Genomic DNA, 25,112 nt, shown 5'->3' with positions numbered 1-25,112 from the left:
ATATTAATGAGCACTCTACTAAAACTGTTGCAACACCAACTGACTAATTCAGTGGAATCTATGCAAAGGAGATGTGTGCAGCTGCATGCCCTGATGTCACTTACCATATTTTTACATATTGGAAGTGTGTCTTCCTCCATGTCTATGGTTGGTACTGGAACAAAGAACATGTTGTGCATATGTACATCTCTCCTGTCACCATCCAGGCTATCAGAGGCGTCATCCACAGATAGGTATCTTCTGCACAAATATATCATTAATTTTTCCAGCATTTTCAATCAGGACCAACCAGTGTGTTGTCACACACATTTAAAATTTGTAAATAGCAGAATATGGAGAACAATGCAAATACTTAATGTTTAGGGTCTCTGCTGAATTTTAATTCAGCCAGTGAGTTTATTCATAGTACCAAACCCGCTTTTGTGCTTCTGTACTCGATCCAGTATCAACTGTTAATGCCATTAATCCTTATTTCCTTGTTCGTTTATATGGAGCCAATAGGCAGTACCTGATCCGGTGCCTTGTGGAAATGAGAGGAGTGGGCAGCACGTGGACCAGGGTTTTTTCAGTGTGGGAGACTTGTGTGATTGTGAGACCTCAGCGTGGGCTGCAGTGTCTCTTCAGCTGTTTTGCCCCACAGACCCTCCTCCTTGATTTCAGCTGTTGGAAGTAATCTGATATAACTCAGATCCCTCTAGCTGGTTATGAAACACTTTGTGCCTCTAACTGAGTAACAACTTGAAGGGTTGTTAGGTTATCAGTACTCCTGAACTGAGAAAATACATATGGAGAAATGTTGTTTCTCTAAGTAATATCAGAACCAAAAAGTGTTTTTAAAGTACATAAGTATAGTTTCTCATAAGCTACTATAGGTTGGTATTTACAACATCAAGAAAACTGTCAAATATTTGTATACTTTGGTTACATTGATATAGAGTATATTGAAATGGCCCGTGGGTAAAATTTCTATTTCGTTCGAAGAGGTTGATTCTGTTCTATAGAAGAAACACTGAAAACATTTAGGATTTTATTGACGATTGCTTCTTTAGTTAAATGCTTCAAAAGTCTTGCATTTTAAGAATAGCTTCTGCCTTAGTGAGTCAGATTTCTCTACAATGCTCATTTGAGTTAAAACTGTTTAGAGCTGGAGTGGAATTATAATGGAAAACAAACTGGGGTCAGACTGTCCAGTTACATCACGAGCCCAGTAAATTACTGGACTAGAAGAGGGTGTGAAGCTTTTAAATCTGAGCGGTGCTGACAGGATCGACAGAACAGCCACCTGCTTACAAACACTATTTCATCAACAGTGACTCTGTCTAGAAAACATAGTTAATTTTGGCCCTCAGGACCTGGACTATGGGTCACTCAAAAACATTTATCAGTAGTTTACTGCAGGTTGTGACCTTATGGCAACAAAAGCTGTGCCAAGGGTGTTTTGTGTATTGATTACTAAGAACCACACCCCTGTCATGTGATTTGATCCATATATAAAGTGTGTCACTCACTCTTTGTGCTGTGTAAAAGCTTAGCGAGACTGAAATGTTGCTGTGAATAAATCATTCTCAGAAGAAACATTATATGTCACGCTCATGTGCAACGTGTTCCTAGACAACTGAAGAGTTTAGGGATCTTCCTAAACGGCTGCGCCCATAAAACTGATAAATTAATGTATTGGTCAACCTGCCAAATAAATAACATTACAAGGCATCTATTTTAAAGCTTAAAAAAATGCTTGGAAGGGTAAAAGCACCGTAAACTCTGTGCTTAACCCTTTAGGGAAAATTGCAAACACACTTCTATCCTTTTGAGGTTAAACTCAAAGCTACAATTTTCATTTGTCTAAGCTATGTCCTGCAGTTTACAGTAATTACATTGTGGACTCACAAAAGTTTTTAAGGGATACCAGTGTGCTCAAACCACCTATCAAATAATATATTAAAAAATTAGGAAAACCTTAAAGTATGACGATGTTAAACCTCAAGCTATGATTTGTCTCCTTAACAGCATATGGTGAGATTGTTACCCTATAAACCTTAAAACCGTGAGTCAAGTTTTATCATAAAGTCCTCTGAGCACCACACCTTAAAAAGAACACAACCGGCTGTGGGACTTCAAATGGAGATCAAATATTCAAGTAATTATATAGAGTCTATATAGAGTATAGAGTTAAATAAAAAACAAAAGTGTAATTTTTACTATAACTCAAGTACAATTGACATTTTTAACACAACTATAGCACCGTCGCCTCACAGCAAGAAGGTTCTCGGTTGGAACCTGCCGGCTGGCTGGGCCCTTTCTGTGTAGAGCTTGCATCTTCTTCCCTGTACCTGTGTGGGTTCTCTCTGGGCACTCTGGCTTCCTCCCACAGGTTAGGCTGGTTGTCAACTCTAAACTCTAGACTGCTGACCTGTCCCGGGTGTACCCCGCCCTCGCCCAGTGTCAGCTGGGATTGACTCCAGCCCCCCCGTGACTCTATAAGGATAGGTGGTATAGATAATACTGAAAAATGGACAAAACAGTCAATGTGACCATAACTCGTACCTTGCTTATGTCAAATAATAATGAGTGAAGTTGTGGTTTCATTATAGAGCTGCAGGATGCACTCGTATATATTACTCTTCGTGGAGGGAGTCCCTCTCTGCTCTCTGTAAGGTTACACTGTGACATAGCATTTAACACACAATTTTGCCTTTCTTTTCCCTGACACTGGAATGTGAGTGAAGCAGACATTCACAGAGCTGTGGACGTGTTCAGACAGTAGCCTGCAGACACACCGACTAATACAGCAGAGTCTAATACATAGTGCCAGAGGACTGAACCCAGTGCCTTTTCCTGTGATAACAAACGTTCTCAGAGAAGAATAGAGATGGTAGAAGTACCTACAGCATGTTAAAGAAGTACCACTAAACACATCAATTCATGTTCATAGAGCAGATCTGATGCAAATGCATCAATGGATGGATTTAGTCTTCTGTCTTGTTTGTGTCAGTGGAGACAGAGCAGATCCTCAGACTGCTTAAACATATTTCACTACTTATGTTTACCTGCATTGTCTTTTTCTTTTTTTGGGGGGGGGTTTGATGTGTTTGACACATTTCTACATTCATAAACAATCATATACCACTTTGTTAGGAAAAAAAAAAGAACAGAAACATGTCACATAACAAAAATAAACAACAAAACACAATCAACAGTGTAAACTGCAGGCCAGTAGCAGTACATTAATGAATGGTGGGGGACCAGAATCAAGTATTGCCCCTACAGGTCTTGAAAAGAAAACCAACTTCACCCTCTGGTGGCCTTCTCCTGTGAGTGCAACACACCACAGCTCAGCTCACAGCTGGAAGGGACGAAATGTGAGTTTTAAGATGATTTCATTGTTTCTTTGTTTTTTCCATCTATCAGAACTGAGGCTGAAGATGAACTCTGAACTTGACTCTTTGGTGCAAGCTATAGTTGGCTTACATTATGGCCTGTAAGGTTATTTTTTTGTTAAACATGGTTTCATAAGTACTTTCTCAAGCTTTGAAGAATCAGCTTTAGCAGTTTTAAAACAATGCGAGATTCAGTGTTAAACTAATGTTTCATCTCAAGCTAAGCTTAAGCTGAGCTCACTTTTTAAGTTACACATGATGGATAAAATTATATTTCTTTTCTCTTGTTTCTCAGGTAGGCCTCACCTTTCTCTTACCTGCCAGCGAGACAAACCAAAGTAACTCAGCCTTCACTGAGGTACATGTGGTCATTGTGTTGCCAGGTCCGGTCTTGTGGGCCCACTGCAGCCGAAGGTAGTGACAGTGTAAACTTTGAATGGATGACAGAAGATTTCCGGTGGAAAACTCGGGTTTACACAGCTCAAGCTGTAGTTTCTCATCCATTCACATCCGCTCCAGTTAAAGTCAACAGAGAAGCACAATGTTCGTCAGAGTCTGTCATTGTCAAAATGTGACAACAAAGGAAAATAGAAGCGTTAATAAAAAAAGAATATCTTGACACAGTAAAAGCTCTAATAAAAAATCATTATTAGAGCTTGGATTGACTTTTATTATTACGCTTGTTTTTCTTATTACAGGTCTATTTAGGATCGTCCATGATCGTAGGAACTGCTTCGAAGTTGCAAACCAGTGGAATATGTTGCCTCTAGGACCTGGCGGACACCTCTCTCCCTCTCCGCACTCCCCGTCTGCTTCCAGCAAGGCGCCGCGTCCCCATCAGCTGTTCTAGCGGCAGCAGCGGCAGCGGCAGCAGCAGCGGCAGCAGCAGCGGCGCTGGACCAAGGAAGCTGTGCGCATTTTTACAGCCCGTTGCCCCCGAACAGTCCATGTAGCTTTACCGCTCCATACCAGGGAAAGAAGAAATGAAGATGAGGTACTTTTTTTTTTTTCCCCCTCCCTTTAAACGTTTTGCAGCCTTTACTGAAGCGATAAAGTTGTGAATGTGACTGCTTGCTACCTCTGCAGGTGTTCTTCATGGCTGCAGCGCCTCGTCTGCTGCGTCCTCATTCTGGTTCGCCCAGCGGCATCGCAGTGGTCAGGTAAGGGCAGATACTTGAAACGTGGATGTGATGGCTCTGGGGACATGCTCACACTTCAGCAGACCTAACTTGCATAACGGTCTCTGGCTGAATACGTTGTGCATTGCTTACAGACCATGGTAGATACATCTTAATTTTTACAGTCAAGATTTGAAATAGTGTAATGCTTAAGTTTGGCACCGGTCTGTTGGAACCGTGGAGTCATGGTAGCAGCTGACCAGTTAGTTTTTTGTCTAACTTTTATGAATAAGGGATTCAGATTGTTTAAATTGTGCCTTACACAATAAGAACTAAGCTGGTTTACAAACGTAGACTGCAGGAAGTTGCAGCAACTCATCCTCATGTCTGATGCTTGGCTGTGACTGGGTGTTGAGCATAGTGTCTGCCTACTGTCTTTTCTTTGGCTTGGATGGCTTCAGTTCACCGCTTGTTCCCTGCTCCTCAGCAACCTTTTACATGCTCACTGACCAACCAGCGTGGCTGCTGCAGCGCTGTGGTGACACATTGTTATGATTCAGTGATACAACACAGCAGTTTGTCTGTTCTCAGGAAGGTCAAAGTGGCTTTGGGACCGTTTACAGGTTTTTCTCAAGTCCAAAGTCTACAGTGCGTAGAAGCATGTCTTTACTCTGTGTCTGACTGTGGCTGCATCTCACTTCTGAAAGAAGCCCTTCCTCCCTCCTCTGCAATGACCTGTTAACCCGAATGGCACAAGTATAACTGCTAACCTGTGTATCTTCCCAGATGTTACAATGTCAGTGCATTTGTACAAGAGGCAAAGACAATAGAGCATTTCTTTGACACACGATAGTAATGGTGGGCCCATAGGAGTATAAGAGAACTCTCTTCTGATCCTGAATAATTTATCTCTGAACCCCGCTGATGTCCTACATTTAATTTAGTAAACGTGCAGTTGGAGAACTGTGTAGCTGTCAGATGATAGGGAGAGGAAACTGAGAGGATGTCAATTAATATTTGATCGACCGCGATCACTTAAGAGCTTTGATGGACTTTTATGATCGTACTGTCTTTTGTAACCAACACATCCCATCCAGTGCTAAAATAGGTTTGATCAAATGTTGTTTGAAGGGTGAAACATTTGCGAGTAACTCTGAAACAACGTGACATTTCCACAGGAATGCTGTCCTGTCTGTGTGTGTCCGGGCTGAAAAGGCCTGCCACTCTGTCTCAAGAGCAGTGCCTTTGGTCGCCTGCGACATGGTTGAATTAGGTCTGATTCATTCCCAGTCCCTGGCTGGGTCAGGAATCCCTATTGTCGTGTGATCTTTGACATGCACCCAGCATGGTTTTGCCTGAAGGGAGCAGGACGAGGTTGGGGGAGGGGAACGGCTGTAAGGGGACACCCCACCGTGCCATTTAGTGGCTGAATTAGATGCCGCATTAAAAATCACAGCTGGCTTGAGGTTTTCTCCCTTTCAGAGCAGGGACATGTCGGCCAGGGGGACAGGAGAGCCAGAGTGGTAAATGGAACAGGCTTTGAATGTGCCAGATAGAGATACCAACATTTTACATTTATATTTTGATGATTTTAATATATTTCTATATTATGACTAAGATTGTTTGCAGCCTTTTTGACTGAAATGACTCCTGTTTGAGGTGATTCAGCAACTTCCATCTTATTCCCTTGTGGTCTGGTTGGCAATACTCATTTTGTAGTGATATGTGATGGAGCAGCTTGTCTGAAGCAGACCACCCGCTGACAAACATCTGTTGACGTGCCACATACTGTTGCAGAATTTGCAGGAAAACATCTGCTTCCATGCAGATGTGTCCCGAGAATGATGATCTGAACTTTCCTGTACACATCAAACTTTGCACACACAAAGCGGCTTTTGTAACTGATAACAGAGGTTAAACATCCATCTCATCAGAGAATGTCTTGTATATGCAATGACATCCCTCTACAGGGTATATTGTTATAAGTATATACTAATGAAACTATGTTGAAAATCAAATGTATATTGATTCACTACAGGTGCAGCAATCCCTAAAATACTGGTCATTCTGCATGTTTTGTTATTTGCAAAGTTAGAAACTCTGAAGAGGACATGGCGGAATGCTGATCCCCTAAAAAAACACAACTCATAAACTCCAGACTTTATGTACACTAATCTGTAAAAGTTCAGCACTTCAACAATAAAAGTCTGTTTCTCTGTGGTGAACAGCAATTGGATTGGTGCCTCTGTTAGGATCATTGTAACTCTTAAATGAAATAAATGGACCGACTGTGCAGAGATTCTGTTGACTCAATGAACCTTGTGATGTCTAATCCCTGGATTTTCTAGTCAGTAAACCTGCTAATTCATGATCGACATCTTTGGAGGTTCCACATATGATGGTTGGGAAGTTCCATCTAGCATTAGTTTTTCAGTCACCAGCATTTAGAAAAGCCATTAATCCTCTGCTAGGAAGATGGTTTTTCCTTTGACTTTGGAGATAGCTTTTTTGTGACTTTCATTGTAACCTCTCATGTGTGTGTGTGTTCGTGTGTGTGTGTGTGCGTTCGTGTGTGTGTGTGTGTGGGGGTCATTCAAAATGTCAAGTGGATGTCTGGATATTTCTCTCTGGCTCCTCTTTCTCTGCATTTTCAAAAATGACTTGAAGGAATTGATACTTCCTTTCTGCATTTGTGCTATTACCTGTGCCACTTTGGCTGCTGTCTTTTGCCTGTCAATCACCAAGACACAAGTCAGATGGAAGTTCACTTGTGATAATATCAGTCGGAAGTTTCAGGCACTACAGGTTTTAACGTCATTTAAAATTACATTTGATACTTTGCTGTAAAAACATTTGAGATGTAGCTGTTTTAAAGACAATCACGATCATCTTTACAAGGTTATTTCAAGCAAAGGACTCAAAAACTCGTGCAGCGCAACCGGACCACTCTCTTAACGCAGCACAGCTGTTAAAGACCAGGACAAAAAAAATTGTATCTATATGAGAAACACACTTACCGAGGAGGCTGAAAAGGAAATCTAGACTTGGTGTCGTTTACTTTAATGTAGATGTGTTTTTGTAAGAAAACCACGGTGGTCACATCCTGCTTTGATTGCTTAATTCGACCCATCTGGAGCTCGTAGTGAATCTGAAGAATTGTATATCCATCGTGGATGTTGAAAAACATGGCCCAGTTTCAGAATTACCGCTGCGTCACCAGGCACGCTGTTTAAATGACTGTATGTAGCATCAGTCAATGTGACTGATGCTTTGTTTTTCATATTATTTTTACAATTTCTATCTGCCAGTTAAATATAATTTATTTTTAAATTCCTGAGGCATTAAGACCATTTCATCTTACAGTGTGTATTACCTTCACTCTTATAATCTCTCTTTTATATTTGTTATAATTTCTTTAGTTTTGTGCACATCCCAGACACACATACCTGTGTCGGTTTGACCCGCATGTAAAAATGCCCTCTATGACCTGTGACAAAACTTAAACCAATTACCTGCTCCCTTTGCATTTGAATGTCACCAAAAGAAAGAGCTACATCTCTTTGATCCTACACTTACTTAGTTCATGGTTGTTTCATTATTTGGTGAAGAAGGGCTGGATTTGGCCAGAGTCCCAGAACAACCCTTCTCTGGCAGACACCTGAACAAACTGAAGAAAAACATTAGTGGCTAATGGCAGATTTATCATAACATAAAAAGCTTTATCTTCAGTTTGACAGATGGACAGTATGACTAGTTGAAAGGGATGATTATGTTTCCATCCACCAGATTGACTACAGTCAAGAGAGTGATAGGACATAGAAATCTGGTATTGATTATGTAGACAATACAGTTTTGTCAGCATTGTTATGTGTAAAGAAATGCTCTTGCTGGGCTTTGCTCAGTATATGTTGTGTATTTTTGATCCCTATCATCTTTTCAGGACAGAGCATCCTTTTGAATGTTGCTGACAGCTGTTATCTGTATTTTTATGTGCCCCCACCACTCAGTGTTTCAGGTGCGCTCGGCTGCTCTCTCATGCTGTCCCTGATGTCAAAATGCCAGGTTGACAGAGGTAAAATAATTACCTAGGGACACCATAATTACTGCTTATGTTCCAAGAGAAGAGGATTTGTAGGGCTACTTGCTCTGTACACCCAACTATCTCCAGCACTAATGGCACACTGAGTGCCCTCTTACCTCTCAGCACCTCTTTCCTGTTTGTGGCAAAACCCTCACTTATTTGCTTGTTGTTCCCAGCCGTAATCCAGGGGGGAGTTAGTTGAAGTGTGAAGCCTTACTCTGCAAATAACAGGACTCTACAGTATATGCAGGTTATTTTTCAGAGATCAGAGCACAGAGCGAGATGGAAAGGGTTAGATATTACCAGCACTTTCAAAAGAAAAACAGAGCCTCTTCTATCTAGTTATACATATTTGAAGATACTTTAGAAGGTATTTGCTTCAGAAAATCATTTCTCAACATTTGGACAAAGTGAACTGTGATTGCATTATAAATGCAGATTTACTCTGTGTCTTGCTGTAGCAAGAAAGCTATTGCTTCTTCATATGCAGATTGTGATTCCATTAACTTTGTTGCAGGAGTAAGCTACTGAGCTTCTTCATGCAGCAAAAACCTCCTGATGAAATCTTCATGGGTGAATATACATTAGCAACAGTTGCGGTTGTGTATTGTGATGTAAAAAACATAGTGTTGTTATACACCCAGACTACCTTGGTGAAAGGCGTTTAGCCTCTTTAGAAACCATTACATTTGAAGCCTGGCTTACTTCTACTCTATGTGGTCAGTTTGTCAGCACCAGAGGCTGTAGCCTGGGTGAACACTGGTTTCCATGGCCACCAGGTGCAGATTTTTCCACCACAAAGCCGTATTTGGCTGTAGCAAAGGAAACCGGATCTATCTACCTGGCACTTTGTCCTAGTCTCCAGCTTTAGGGAGTGTTCACTTGTCCTTACCAACAGCCTGCTGAACACAGGGAGGCATGAAACTAGAGACCCCCCCCCCTCCACCCATTTACATTCTCTTGTCCTAAGAAATCTATACCATCAGCGTTTCAATCTCCATGAACTGGGACTAGTTCTGAGTGACAAAGATTACGTAGACTCCTTCATGTCTCTAGTTGTGACGTGATCCTCTGACATTATTTCAACCTTTCAGATTCGTACCTGAAAAAGTAAGCATATATATCAACTGTCAGATGTGAGCACTGTTAATACAAGCTCCAGCTACCACCCAATGCGTTTTTTAAAAGAATGAATAGACCATTCAGCATTTCATGAGGCCCCTCTCGGGAATGTCATTGTGCGTTTCAAACCTCACTTGCCGTTATATTCCTCTTTTTGCTCTCCATGTCTTCTTATCTTTCGATTGACTCTCATGATGTGCAGGCTGCTTTTCAAGGCATCCTTGAATTCCACTCATTCACCCGTCCTTCAAGAGCTGCCGTGTCTGTAGGCACTTCTCTTTTTTTTTTTTTTTTTTTACCCCTAACAAATCTCACACCATGGGGGTGTGAACTGAGGAGAATCCCATGGGACGGGGAGATTACCATCAAGCCTAGAGCTCCTGTGACAAAAGAGGGATTTGCTGAGTCCTGTACCTCAGTCCTCTACTCTCGTATGGTCTTGCTGGAAGTAGGATTGGGCGAGGTATGGGATTCGATGACATGTCCTGTCTTCACTGTACCTGTCAGAAACTGAGAGGTGGACTTTCCAGGTGCACTCTCTATTGGATGTAATGTTGGGTAGTAAAATAAAAAAAATGTTTCTGTTTAGTCTTTCAGTGTTTTTATTGTGTGTATTTGCTCTAAAGTTCAGTACCTCACAACACCAATCTACCCATCAACCATGCACTCAAGAGAATCTCAGTAAAGACATCCCATTGTCTGCTTTTGTGTATACATCATTGCTTGACGGTATAGTGAGACAGAAGACTTAGGCTCTTGTTGGATCATGTGCTGAGCTTGGATTTTTACAAAGCGAAAGCCTCGGTTGCTCATAACTTGGAAGCTGCTAATTGTTGTGTGAATCATGAGCTCGCAGACAATAAAGGCTGCCTTCTATTCAGTTGGTGGTTGTTATGGGCCAGGTGGCACAGTGCCATCCATTGAGAGATCTAGAGAGGAGGAACATAGGCCAACCATGGGGACGTTAAATATTTAGAGGTCCAGTGAAAGATTTGCAGGGCTGTTCATCTACTGAGACAGTGGTATTATCAGTCGAAAGACGAACTGGCAGGTCCACAGTCAAATCCCCTTCTTCACTGCCCACTTGACTGGCTAAAACATCCCCTTGAAACTCAGTTACTGCAATGTTCAGCAGAACCCTGTGGTTTCACAACTCCAGTTTATAACCTTATTATTTGGACTTGGTAATAGACTTGGCTGTGTAAAGTCTTTTTAACCTTGAGTTTCCTGTCTTGAATGTGTCTGCCCACATTACAATCAGAATAGAAGGTGAGAATGCAAGTGAGTACTTGCATTCACTGTGAACAATTAAAGGCGTCAGTGTCTGTCCAGGCTGCACTGTGCTGTAGTCGTGGACTAATTTCTTCTTGCGTGAGCACAATTTGATGTGTTCTGTTCTCTCTAAACTAACCACTCTACACAGAAGGCGTTTCAGCTGCATTTTCCACTCCTCTGTCTCAAGTGTGTCTGCAGGAACAAGTAACTATAAATATATAGATTTCTGTTTGGTAATATCATTCATAGATTAGATCAGAGCAGGAAGCTTTCAGAAGAAATTACCCAACCCCAGTTTATATTTTGATCTCTATCTGTCTCATTTAAGTGTCTGCACTCTGCTTTGAAACTAAATGTTTTCCGTTGTTTGTCTGCAGCGCTGGCAGAACACTCTCCGAGTTTACTTTAGACGAGAGACATGATGTTGTTACACGTATGATTGTTCTGTCTTACCTTTTATGTTGGGTGTCATTTTTGAAATACCTAACTAAATTCAATAGATTCACTTTATATGTCATAGATCTTGACTGTGGAGTCAAAATATTGTTTCAGCCGGTTCACTAAGTTCATTTGTTTCATATAACGTTGGTGCACCAGCTCACCAAAGCCCCATCACGTGGATTGTAACATGCCTTTCCTTGGCTTAAGCTGAAGCAGAGGAAGACCATGACCTGTGGGCTTTTTGTGCTAAGGAATACATTGGGGGGGAGCAATGACCACTGGCACCCTGGACCCTAGTCTGGCCTGTACTAATTGAGGGCCCTGATATTGTCTGGCTGATGAAAGCCCTCTTTGTCCCACTTAGTGCTCTTCATCTACTGTATCTCCCAGGCCTTTGATTAAGCCATAGGCATAACGTCATTCCCCTCCAGCCATTGTCTCCATTCATTACAGGGGATTAAAGTGTCAGTTGAAGGTGAACCATAAGCTGCCCAACATTATTCAGGGTTGAGGGTTGTTTGAAGGTGTTGTGCGACATAAGCTAAAAGTTTGTGCCCCCATCAACACCCCTTGTAAAGGACGAGACTTTGCTTTTGGGGACTGGAGGGAATGATCTGAGAGAAAGGTCAAAGTCTACTTTCAATGTGAATTTTATGCAGTTGATGTTCAGTAGCCAAGAAACAATGACTTGGGCTTAATAAAGGCTCTCAGTTGTGAACTTCTTTCAAATATGGTTAAAGTTCTGAGCACCAATATCAAGTATGTGATTTGTTCACTTAAAATACAGTTACATATTTAATTGTCGGGTCTAGGGTAGATAAGTGGTCGATTGCATATAGCTTTATTTTATCTCATATGTTTAATATCATCAGTCTGACCCTTGCTGATGTCAAGGGTCTGGGCCTGTGATTTCCCCTAGTGTAAAGCAAAGAGGAAGCTTTGTGACAAAAAAGAAGTGTTGTGCCCCCCTTTCATGGTTGGATTTACTGTCAAAGTGTTGATCTGCATTGACATGTTCTTGAAGTGCTTTGCAGAGCTGAAACTCAACACTTGAGTGAGGCCTTGCGGGTTCAAAGAACCTGCAAAAGGACAAAAAGGCGGGACTGGCCAACGGACTGATCCAACAATCTGCTCCTTACACAAACTAGCTTGTGCAGAAATGAAATCTGCCTGTACATTCCTTCCACATGAAGCCCACCTCTTCACTTCAGGATGTCATTTACTTATGCATTCAGCAACAACAACAGGAATGGATGGAAATTCATTCTTGGCTTATGCTGAATGCTGAGAGGATGTGCATATGCATTAGCAACCTTTGCCAGCATTTTAGCTGCTTTGTAAATCTCAGACTAGTATAGGCAGGTAGAATTTTTGCATTCATGGTGAATTTGAGGATATGATGCAGCTTTAAAAAAATTATGAATGAGAGTATTGTTGAAATGGCATAATATACACTAGATAGAAAAGTCACATTTTCAAAGCTTCTTCTTTGCATTTACATTCCATCTCCAATGAGGCTCAAATCTTTGAAGTTTACAGGAAAGGTATCTTTTTAATTCACATTTCAAAGCTTTTCAAAGCTTTTTCACTTTTCATGGTAGATTGTGTCAAAACACTGTCTTTAACATACTCTAAGTAGAGGAGACTTGAGTTTGCAGCACACAGGTTCTAATCTGGGAATACTGAGAGTGATAAAAAAGCGGGAAATAAGAGGTTTAAATTACAGACAGTTGCCCAGAAATGACTCCTCATTTCGGTTATAATCTTGACTGTATTAAGACATCATAGAGTTGCCTTAACACTGTAGTTTATCCCTCAGTACATACACTAAATTACATCAGGATGTAGATATCATATATGTGGTTCAGTAGCTTGCCAATGTACCATGTAGCCTATATATATTGTAGACTATATGTTAGTGTCAAGCATTGACAAATGTAGCTTTGAAAGCATTGAATCTTTAATGTACTAATTGAAAAATAGCTGTGTTTTTGCTTGTTACCTTTTTACTGACCTATCACCTAATTACCAGTGTTATCAATGATTACTCCATCAGACCAAACCATTTAAGGTCTTTGTCCGCCCTTGATGAAACACTGTGAAATCCAGCACACGAACACTGTCTGCTTTTCCCTTATTTTGGAGATCAATCAGTGTCTAGGCACATGCCTAGACATGGGCTTTACAATTTGTAACTAATGTTCCAGGCGATTGATGTTTGAGTCCTTGTCTTTATACCTTCAGGATGATGAAAACGAACTTATTCCAGCCCAAACCCGCAAGTGTCTGTGTTTTTGAGCAGCTTAATGGTAACTATGCAACACATCTTTTATTGATGTGATTTTAAATGTGTTTCAATGTAAGAACATGTCTGTGTTGAAACATTGCATCAAGGTTGTTAGATGGTCAGTCAATAAATTGCCCCGTGTGACTGGCAGGAGAATCTTAAGAATGTTGATAGCCTTGGAAATTTGTCAGTGGACAGTCTACACTCCAAAGAGGTGGGCCTCTATTTTATTAGATATGAGCATGTCTTGGAATGTGACCATAATGTACCTTTTGACTCATTGAGCCAGCAAGCATCAGCAAGTTTTAGAGCTCTTAAGTCATTTCAGTTCCTGAGCATTAAGACTGTTTTGTCAAAAATCAAATTTATTTTATTTATATTTTTGCTTCTTTCCTGTGTTTTAGGCAGTTTATATTATTGCTCTTAAGGTCAAATCATCCTTGCTATGGTGTCTGATTCTCAAAGTAAGATATGCTGTAGAAGATCAGCATCTCTAACCACCACTGTTCACCACATTTGGGACACTTCCTCAACCAAGGGTTTTCCCTTCACTGGAAGGAAACAACCCTGTCTATAGCAGATAATTGATGCATATGATGCAAACTCAAGACTTTCTGCTTTCTGCTTCTCAGTGTTTCCACTTTCAAGGTGTAAATTACATGTGGGCACATGTATTCAAAACATTAAAGACTGAGAGTAAAGCCCTTCACAATTACCCAGGGAGACTTGGCTCGGGTTTCTTTGATTTTAATTTGAGGTTAAAAAATTGATCTGATTGATAATTCTGTTAACTAATTAACATCAGCTGTAGACACTCATTATAATTAAGGAAAAAACTTGCAACACTCATCAAACCGAATGAAGAAATGTCTCACCACTCTCAGACATGGGCTGTTCCTAAATCTAAAAGGTTTCAACTTCCACATTTTTGACCTTTCTCTAACCTTGAAAAGCCACCACTTGTGACAAACAATTAAATCTGGAAATTCTAACTAATAATATACAAGTGAATAACTGTGTAGTCTCTAATCAAGTTGCATTTTGCATTATTATTCTAATTATTGATTGACATCCCTCCTTTAAAAAGTGATTCCAGACAGACCGTATTATTGCTTTTACGAAAATCTAAGGCAGCCTGAACAGGAACTGAAATTCACCTTCCACTACTCCCTTGTAGTTATGTTCTTTTTCTGTTTCTTTTCTGTTTTCTGTTTGAGCAAAATGGGCTTTGGAGCTGCTATAGAAATGGGTCAAGTGGGCAGATTAGAGAGCTCAAGCACATGTGTGAACCCAATGGTCTGCGGTTTAGAGTCATGTTGTTTAGTCATTTATCTTTTAGCAGCAGTTTCTGGTTAGACTGTATACACTATTTTCCTTTACACTTGTGTAGAAAAATCACATGCTTCCCCCATCTTTTATAACACCCCAGGCTGGTCTTAGAAAAGCAGTCCTGAGTCCTTTGTTTCACCTATTGAGATTATTGTTTTAGTTGCTGAAATCTAGCATGCCCTTGCGAGTTCACTGTCAGATGATCAAGACTTTCAGGTATTTGGTACATGCAGTCAGAAGAGAATCTGTGTTTTATTTCACTGAAGGCAGTCCGTCAGTTCAGACTGAGTTAAGAGTGGGCGATCCCAAAAAAATCAGATCACAACCTTTTTAATACAGAAGCACAATCCACAGCTGTGATCTAACAAGGTCAAGCCTTGTATGTTAAAGTCATGCAAATACCTTACTAGTTATTAGAACTCCCATTAATATAGTTAAAACCTTGAAAATGAATAAGCAGATAGTGACCCTATCGTGGTGATTTTTTTGTGATTATTGCTTGTTAAACCTCAGAATGAGGGACTGTGGCTAAAAGGCGGATCACCTGATTTATTTCTGACACCTGATACTGGATTGACCCTTGATCAGATTCCTATGTTGAGGGTCTAGCATAGGGAACATCAGTGCAAAGGCACATATCCTATCTCAGTCATTTTACAGGCTTCAACTTGTCCACAGCTTTAAAAAAGTCACTAAAAGACTTCTGTATATGTTGAAGTGTTGAAGTGGTTTGGAGTTTGTGGGTCTGCATCTCTACCTTTTCAACATCTCCGTCCAGCTGCAAGATGATTTGATGAGCGTGTTTATATAGTTTACCAGTATTGTAATTTATGGTTTTTCCCACAGTTATGACAGTTAATGTGTGTAAATGCCATTTTACTTACAGAGATACAGTAGAAAATTTACTTAGTGTTTGAGAGTGAAGACCAATTGGAGTTGATATATTGAGCAATGAACTCCAAAGGGAGCCTCGATCAAGCATTCATCTCAGTATCTACTGTAAAGTTACAGTGTATGATGGGGAGTGCCAGAGTTGTAACTCTGCAATGATGGATGGGCTTTTCACCCCCAACGCCACCACAGTATGCTTACCCTAAGGGCAAAGTCAAACCTCTCACATCCCCACCCTCTAAAACCCAAGTCTTGCCCCAGGCTCCTGACTGTGTCTCAGGCCAGGACAAAAACAGTGGGCTACTGAGGTGTGTCTGTGTGAATGGTTGGGAGGGGGGGGGGGGGGCAGGGGTCTTGTTTTAAAAGGTTGGCTGCTTTCCAAGACTTCAATACATCACTGGAAATTCACAATGGGGTGAAAAGTACACTGACAACAAATTACTCCTTGATAAACTCAGTGGAGAGCTGAGCTGATGGCAGACGATTTTTCAAAGGACAACGTTCAGGTGGATCTCGGGGTGTTGAACAAATTCAGTGTATTGTTAATAGTGTTTGAACTGTGTCCGCAGAAAAAGCTCTCAGGATGTGTCGGCTCACATGAGGTGTGTATTTGCGTCCACTTCCTGCTCTTTACCTTCCATGCACCTTTCTCCTTCTGCCAACACTCAGGTATTTGGACACATTCCGGCCATGCATACCGCCGCTCAGCCCATACAGCCGAGCAGTGCTATTGGGTTACTGCAGCGTTACCTAATAGGTCTGATCTGGGCTCAGAAGTGGCATAGTTGTAAGATTGGCCTCCTTATTAAGTCTGCCCCTCTTACCTTTTGCAGGTTAAGACGGCCTAGCTGAACCCTCACACCTCCTGTATCTGCAAATTAAAAGCTTAAGTTGTTATTTTAGTGAAACCAGAGAGCTGTATGATTTCCTTCCATATAAAAACCCAAAAGATGAAAGTTGATCCACTGACAAGCAGAAGCCCAGAATCCTCGCAGGGGTTATTAAATGCTTAAGAACGCTCATCACATACTAACAAGCCATAGAGGTTAGTTTCCTAGACTTTTATTACGAAAGAGGAGGTTGGTTCTGCCAATTTATTCTCATCTAGCACTTTGTAATAAATGTTTAACTTGAAACACAGAAAAAACAGAAACATAGAGACGACAAGTTCTACTAGCTGTTGCTTCACAAAGCGTTGGAAGGAATCTATTAAATCATTCCTATAGTTTTGGACCTTTCAGTGTCCTTCCTGTAACAATTTGTAGCTGCTGCAGCTTACTTTTGTTGTTTCTGTTGAATTTTTCTTCCCCAGTTGAATAGTGCATTGTTTGTCAGAAAGAGAAAACGAGGCCACACACACACACACACACACACACACACACACACACACACACACACACACACCACCTCCTTCTCCCAACTGGAGTTCACCTTCCTCTGCTGCCAGTATTGCCATGGTGTTAAAACTGTGTGTGTGCGTGTGTGGCTCCAAATTCTGGTGCGAGTGTGTGTTTGTTAGGTTCAGGATTTCTGTCACCCACAATGAAATGGTCCCTTACCCGTCCCCTCCCTCACCCCATCCCTAAGTTGGCTGACTGCATTTTGTCTCTGCTCCCCATCTCTGTCAGTCACACACACACACACACACACACACACACACACACACACACACACACACACACACACACACACACACACACAGTGAAGTCTCCTTGGTGAATAGTCACAGCTTGTGGGGAATGCCTCAGAGCAGACAATAGCCATGTATCCTTACTGAACATCTCCCACCATCCAACTGAAACACTGCGGGACTCCCAGATCTTGTCTGTGTTCAAAGTGCCAAGTCTGACTCGCTTTCTTCTTGTGACACAGATCTCTGTGACTAAGTAGACCTACACTGTAGATTTTTTAACAGTGGGAACATTTAAATGTTGCTCTTGCTTCAGTAACACCTTTGAAATTTCAATCTGATTCGCCAGGAAACATGGCATCAAAGTGAAGTAGACATGAAACCTAAAACTGTCTCAGACTTAAAGAAACAGATCTCAGACTTGTCCGTCTTAATTTTGGCTCTGAGGGCAGTTGGGCCAACACCAAACCAAAATGTGGTCTGAATGAATAGAAAAGACAGACAAATGCAAACAGGGAAAAAGAGGTGGGTGTTCAAAGTGTGTGAGTTGACTTTCCTCATCATACTGTAATTACTGACTCATGTCTTTTGAACTGTTTGCTCATATTGGTATCAGATATTATAAAACAAGACTGTACAGGAGTCTAGAGTCACGCTAGCAGCTCTGTGGGGTTGTGCTTAAGCACAGTGATGCTTTGAGCTAAATGTTAATGGCAGCTTGCTAATATGCAGTGACAATGGTGACAAACTGATGTTTAGCAGGTGTCATATTTTACCATGATCACAGTATTAGTTTCAATTTGTAGCATGATAACAGTTGCTAATTAGCACAAAATGTTGCAGGTATTTGGTCAGAATCCAAAGTATTGGAGAAATTTTGACGTGATAATGGCGCAAGAGAAAAAGTCAGGGGGATTTCTGATGTGATTGCAAATCGTCCTGAGGGGGACATGAATGTTTATCAAAAGTTTAGGGAAATCCTCCTCATAGTTCTTGAGCTATTTCAGTAAAAAACACAAGTGTGGATCCTCAGGTAAATTAAATTCCTCCTCTGGGCGCTGTGGTTGTCTCTATCAGATGTCATGGCAACTACAAAAAGAAAAGAAACAAAAAGCTGAAATAGTGGAAATACGTAATGGGATCATACAAATAATGGGATCATTGCAAATATCGACAGTTACAGTACATAATGTTAATGAGGCAGGCCGCTGTGCTTTGTAAAGGGACAGTACAGGGAAGTCCTCCATGAATGCATCCTTCATTTTGTGCAGCAGCGGTGGCATTTTTCTTGCTGAATGATGCACTGATGTGTGTGAGAGCAGCAGAATGTCGTAGTTGTGAGTCTGCGTTGGCCCACTCAGTTGTGTCAAATCTTTGATGTGTGGGGATGAAAGGATGTAGGCTTCCCATTTTGTCTTTCGTCTACAAGCACAGGCTGTGTACGTTTAAGTGTCCTTCCACACCCCTCGAACCGTGCATTTTCCCCTAGGACCAGGTCATAAAAGCTGACTTGCAAGGGACGGAGAGAGGGACAAGTAAAGAGAGCAGGTATTCAGATGGCCAGACATGTATGCCCCACCCAGACTTTAAAAGGTGTGTGGGAGCATTGTGTCTAGATGACACAATCCTTTATCTGTTTTTTTTCACTGTGGCCTTGTAAGTTTTTGGTGTTGCTTGACTTGTTTTGTTCAGTTTTTACAAGTTTTACTGTGTGTTTAGTGTCTTTGAGGCATGTGTTTAAGGTTTCCATTTCAAGACTAGAACTAGGTATAAAACATATATACTTCTTGGGAACAGACTGAAATGTGTCTCAAGTACCAAGTATTGAAAGTTGGAATGGAATTCTTGGTCTTTTAGTCTTGTTTATTTCTTATTTGATGTGGTATTTGTGTGTTTTTTAGAACAATTTTTCATTTCATTTTGTTAAAAAGACCAATTCAAATGAGATGATGATAAGCCTCTTCTAACAGCTTCAGGTTTGTCAGTATACAAAAAGCTGTATTCAACTGTTCTGCAGATTTTTTACATGAGGAGCCAATGACACAATTTTTTATAGTGTAAAGATCTTTCCATGTTTATATTTGCAACATTGAAGACATAGTTGAAAGTCTCTCTGCAGTGTGGGGTATAGCAGTATATTACAAAATCTGCATGTGTTGTGCTAAGTATTTGGACAGTGCCACATCTTTTGTCCACATCTTTATCCACATTAAGTGTGCAGGAATTGTGCCCCGTGTTATTCACAGTCTCCCAATTTTAGGAGACAGAAAATAATTGGACACATGAAAATAAACAAGTCAGCCTGTTATATATTTTGTCTGCAAATCCTGAAGCGTGAAACCCAGGCTCTCTTGGGATGTTCTGCAACGCCTGGGCTGCAGCTAGCTTCACTTCTTGTCAAAATGTTTTTGTCACTGTTTGCCTTTAATCTGCTCTTAATAATAATAAAAAATAAAATAAAACACACACTGAAACACAACTTTCTTTTTATGTATTTATAGGATTGTTTTCCCATTGAATTAAGTCCTGCACTGTCCACCCAATATGAATTTGAGCACCTTGATATACCCATAAAGCTGAAAGTCAACACTTAAATCAATTAAAAGATATCAGTTTCACTATAACTCTGCTACACTATATGCTCTGTGCTCAATTCAGGCACATTTTAGGAAGTTTGAAAATTTTAATTAAAACTGCAACATCTCTTCTTCACATGCGGTGAAGAAACTATTCTGCAGCCATCTGTTGCCATTGAATGACATTATTAATGCAAAGCAACTGTGAAGGTAGCCTTTGTACGTCTGTTTAAATGATTGAGGCCCACAGTGATCCAGCTGCTGAGTTATATGTTTGGAAGATGACTCTTTCAGCCTCTCCCTCCTCCTACACTGTCAGCTGGATTTTTCCTGATGCTTCATGAAAGTGCGGATGTGAAGTAAATCACAAGTGGTTTGAAAAACACCTCCGTCTTTTCCCGCTCCCAAATCCCTTGGAAATCATTTATATATGCTTTACCAGTTACAGATACTTGATTCTATGACTCCCCTGTTTGCGATGACTAATGTTGTTTTCTGATATTCTCATCTCATGACTCAGGGCCACAGTTTTTGAAATGTACTTTTATTTCATGCTTTTACAACCAAATAGAATTTTTGAGGATTCAATGTCGTATAAAAGGCTGAATTACTGACTGTAACACTGTTTCCGAGATTGCCATTTATGTCAAAGAAATAAAGTTTTTTTTTTGGCCGAGAGTTGAACTGATTCAGACTGTCCTGTCTCCAGGAGGCTGTAGGTGGTAGCTTACCCCCCACCCTCTCTCACTGACCACACAAAACCAGAGCCTCAGGGCAACACTTTTGGTGTGCCTGCCTGCCGTTCCCCTTTCACATGCAGTATTTTGGTATTGCAAAGCCTGAACCAACATGACTGGAATGCCTTTTTTTCCTCTTTTGTCCCTTTTTTGTAGAGAGGCTCTTTTGTTCTAATAGGATAATTTAACTAGGAATGTTTTCACTTTGGGCTTTTGAGTTGGGGGTGGTGGGGGGGCTGTTTAGGGTTGTGAGTGAAGATTGAAAAGATGGACATTGCAGAAAGAGCTTCGTTGTTCAGAGATGCTCCTTGTCTCTCAGTCCAGTCCCAATTGTTCTTTCCCAATCATTCTTTCTTTCTTTTATTAAAATCATAGAATCAGGCCATTTTTCTTGAATGCTGACACATGTTTAATCCAGCATCTAACCAGCACTGTCCTTTCCTGATATGAAACCTTCACAGAGTCACATGAGTTCATACTCATTGGTCAGACTCACATTAACCCACTGGACACGCATACCATTACATGACCATTCCACCAATTTGTCACGTGAAGGTCAGTTTGCTGTCCCATAAGAGTTGACCAGTGGAGTCCTATCCAACCAAGTTTTGATTAGTTGGTTGGTCGCAGGAAATAAAATCAAACTCTACTAACTAAAGTTATGAGATAGTAATGTAATTGAGGGCCTTGGGTTCACCTAAGTACATTTAGTAATAAAATAATAACAACAATGATGGCTTGAACTAACGACTTCCAGTTGGCTAGGAAAATCTTTGGTCGAGGACAGCCATCGGTTAGTGCTCAGTAACCCATCATCATATTTAGAAAAACTGGCATTTCCCCAAGTCTGAGACAAATTTTACAGGTTTTTAAAGTACAGTGTAAATGCAAAATTGTTCTCCCTCTAAGAGCAGGAAGCTTAAGGCTCACACCTTGTTGGTGGCTTTGTTTTGTCTACTACTTGAATGGTGTCTGATTAAGGGAAGGGAGTCCTAATGTAGCTGAAGGGAATGTAAGCTGTTGTATTAGCTGAAAGAACAAAACCAGAACCAGAAGAATAAAAGCAGGGAACACCTTGGTTCTCCTGTTGTGTTCCCAAATGTCCCAAATGAAATGAAGTGAAACTGTGATTTGAATTTGAGTTGACTGATTTTACTGTCCATGTGCAGTCTTACATTGCTTTTATGGTTCCTTTCGTCCTTATGTTGCCCACCATTGAAGTTTTGAATTTTTAGTGCACCAGCTCACTGCTTTGGAGGTGCACATGTAGCAGCTGTCCTCATCCATTACCATGGCTTTTGTGCCATGGGATATTATGCTGAATTGTGATAATGAGTCAGCAGTATTCCAGGTTTTATTACCACTTCCTTTGCATGCTTGTATTGTCTTGTCTTGCACAAGGGCTTTCATCTGCAAACAGTTTCTTTGCTTACGGTGGATTATGGAGATGCAAAGCCACAGAATTTCCTCTTTTTTATCCCAGCTCTTCCTCCACAACTCCTTGCTCTGTAGAGTAGATCTGCTGAACTAAGGGAACAGTTCCCTTTGAAATCCCTTTTCTGGCTAATGGTTTGCCCAGGCTTGTGAATATGTATGGTGAATGTTTTGTGCATCTCAGGGTTCTGTGCTAAACTCTGTGCCATTGCATGTGTTTCTGAAATATTCCCCCAAAGAATGTGAGTCATTTGGTGAGTATAGCCTCAGTTTGAGCAGTGTTACATTTGAAGGTTGTTTTACACAAGGAAAGTATACCACGACACAGCATTATACATGACAGGCACAAACTAGGGATATCTGGGAATACTATTCTACAGTAGGCTAGCAATACTCTTCACGTACTCCACCCAGAATCTACTGTTTTAAATTCTCATCTCCAGTAGACGTTTAGGGTGGTGTATAAAGTTTCATCCCTCATGGAGATTGATAAACTTGAATTCATGGCAGTTGTCTCCAACACAATGGAAAAAGCACTCTTAGAAACATGCCAGACCTCTGATGCAGAGTAATCTCCTTCTCTGCTGTATCAATAGGTTCTAAAATGTTTCTCACAGATTTGTATAAAAGCACAATCTCTGAAAATAAACCTACAGAAGTCTGTTTTAGAAAAGAATTGTGAAATTCTTAGTTGGCTCTGCTGTCAACCTGTTGCGAACAGTCTGGGTGACATTGTTATATTACCTGTTATCCTGTTTGTTTGTTGGCTTATTTGTTTGCAGGATAATACATAAAGTACTGAACTGATTTGCACCAAACTTGGGGGAAGGATGGAGCATGGGCCAGTGACGAACCCATTAAATTTTGGTGTGGTCTGGTTAAAGGGACGGACCCAGGAGTCCTTAACATTGAAAGATAGGTCATTTTTTGTCAGTTTCTCTTGAAATAATATGTGGATCTTGATGAGATCTATTACTTTGTATAATTTGGTGCAGACCCAGAAAGGTATGCTTGAGTTATGCTTTCTACTGCAACTGTAATGAATTTTTTGATGAACAGATTTTCAGATAGAGTCATTTGTAAGGGTTGTCATTATGAGCCCGAGGCTGATCAGCACCAGTCTGATCAGAGTATCCCAATAGTTAAACAGTATGTGCCACTGCTGTAGTTGAGGTTCAGTTGTGATTTGATCATTTTCTCTGCTTATGGAAATACAAGGAAGGCTGCGTGTGGGTTTTTATCATTTTACACAGTTATTATCACCGCTGCACTTGTTTGGCAACACTGTGTGTGTGAATTTATTAAAAATAAGTTATCAAAAACTAATTAGTAATGTGGCAATGACACAGCTTGTTGCACTTTTGTATTGTTTATTTTATTTTATCTTTTGTAATAGAATACTGGAGGGCACTTGATGCCTGGTCGGCTGAGTAAGGCTTCTGGGAATGACTCCCTTTCATTGGTCCGGTCACAGAAGAATGCTCCTAACGGCCACAGTCCAGGGACCTTTTGATGTTTAAACACATGCTTCATTCATTTTGGGATTAAGAGGCTGAGGAAATGGCCTGGTTGATATTGCTGGAATTGCCCAATGATTTGTGGAGTCCAAGGCCTAACTCCTGCTCCTTTAGCTGCTTTAACTTGGTTGTTTAGTTAGATGCAACAAATAGGTACACTGAAACACACACCAGACACTCCTCTGTGCTATTTGTTACAATTATGACCTGGGTGGTTCCCACTCTGCACAACAACTGTGCAAAAATCTACAGTTGAGATCTTATTAGATTTGGAGAAGTGACTTTCCAAATCTCAAAGCTGAACAGGTTGTACAGATGAAGTGTTGTCTAGTGCATGCACCTTTGTGAACATGGCTTAAACATTTGTAAACGTATACATTTTTGCAAATCCTATTTGCAAGAAAGACCAGAGCCCGGTGTTATAGTGTGTCTGGTAATCGAGATGTCTGGATTTCCCCTCCATCTGTTAGTATGTAGGAGAAATTTCCGATTTACCTCTGTTTATCCTGACTCATGCTCTTTAACCACAGAACAAAGTTTTACTCATTTTGGCATGAGTCAGCAAGCGGAAATAAACACTGTCTGAGACGCTGAGCCCGAGATCTTTAATGAGTTCAATGCTTTGTTTTGATTGTTCTGGCATATCCATGACACCTGAATTGATATTACATCACATCCTGAGCTTTACAGATAAACCTGTTTTCCTCTGCACAGGAGTTGCGGTAGCAGTACAACTTGTATACAATTTATATGTTTTATAAATTACACAAAAGAGCTTGTAGTGTGCACAACATGTGAGATGAATATACATAGCCTTGCAGGATGATTCAGATCCATGTAAGCTATGAAAAAAAAAAAAACCTCTTACTAAATTCATGTTTCAGCACATCACTTTTTTGATCCGTTCCTGGCAAAGTGATGATGTTTGGTCTGTACTCAAGCCAAGTTTACCAGCCTGTCTACCATGTCTGTTTCATTACATGGATGAGAGACATTAAAGCGGTCCCCATTAAAAACCAGTCAAAGACTCTCAATGTGTGCAACAGGAAATTCTCAGATAATGTGGGTAAGGACTGTTACAAAAGCCAAAACATCGAATCATATCCCACATAAAAGAGAACATAGCCTCAACAATGAGATGTTTTTTTCATGGGTTATCATGCTGATGGTGTCTTTTAAGGTCCACTTACCGTCTTTGTCTTATTCACACAAGATTTTATTCTTTAAACTTGAAGGGTGTGTTTATTTGTTCATAATGCTTAATTTACCTTTAAAGAATCTGGCACTTTGAGCAGCT

At 40.7% G+C, this 25,112-nt stretch overlaps 1 protein-coding gene and 1 long non-coding RNA gene across 4 annotated transcripts in view; one reads left to right on the top strand and one right to left on the bottom strand.

Moving 5' to 3' along the window:
- Nucleotides 1-3,206: 3,206 nt before the first annotated feature.
- Nucleotides 3,207-24,654, bottom strand: LOC139626080 (uncharacterized). Of its 2 annotated transcripts, none has more exons than XR_011692110.1 (4): nt 7,513-24,654; nt 4,456-4,601; nt 3,695-4,338; nt 3,207-3,343 (listed from the first exon to the last, which is right to left on the bottom strand). It is a non-coding gene; the product is annotated as an uncharacterized lncRNA (long non-coding RNA). The 2 variants fall into 2 exon arrangements; XR_011692118.1 differs by having other exon boundaries at nt 3,208-3,343; nt 3,684-4,338.
- Nucleotides 4,233-25,112, top strand: part of LOC139625612 (collagen alpha-1(XVIII) chain-like) — a 73,972-nt gene continuing 53,092 nt past the window's right edge. For both annotated transcript variants that reach the window (XM_071485988.1, XM_071485927.1), the window contains exons 1-2: nt 4,233-4,371; nt 4,464-4,537. In XM_071485988.1, the coding sequence (XP_071342089.1) occupies nt 4,361-4,371; nt 4,464-4,537 (85 nt within the window). In that variant the 5' untranslated portion in view covers nt 4,233-4,360. The remainder of the gene's footprint in view (nt 4,372-4,463; nt 4,538-25,112) is intronic.

The sequence above is a fragment of the Trachinotus anak genome, unplaced genomic scaffold (genome assembly GCF_046630095.1).
Source record: "Trachinotus anak isolate AG129_WGS33_773 ecotype Australia unplaced genomic scaffold, CSIRO_AGI_Tana_v1 ptg000001l, whole genome shotgun sequence".
Lineage (NCBI taxonomy): Eukaryota > Metazoa > Chordata > Actinopteri > Carangiformes > Carangidae > Trachinotus > Trachinotus anak.
The sequence above is the reverse complement of the archived record's forward strand: the minus strand, read 5'-3'. Positions and strand labels throughout refer to the sequence as shown.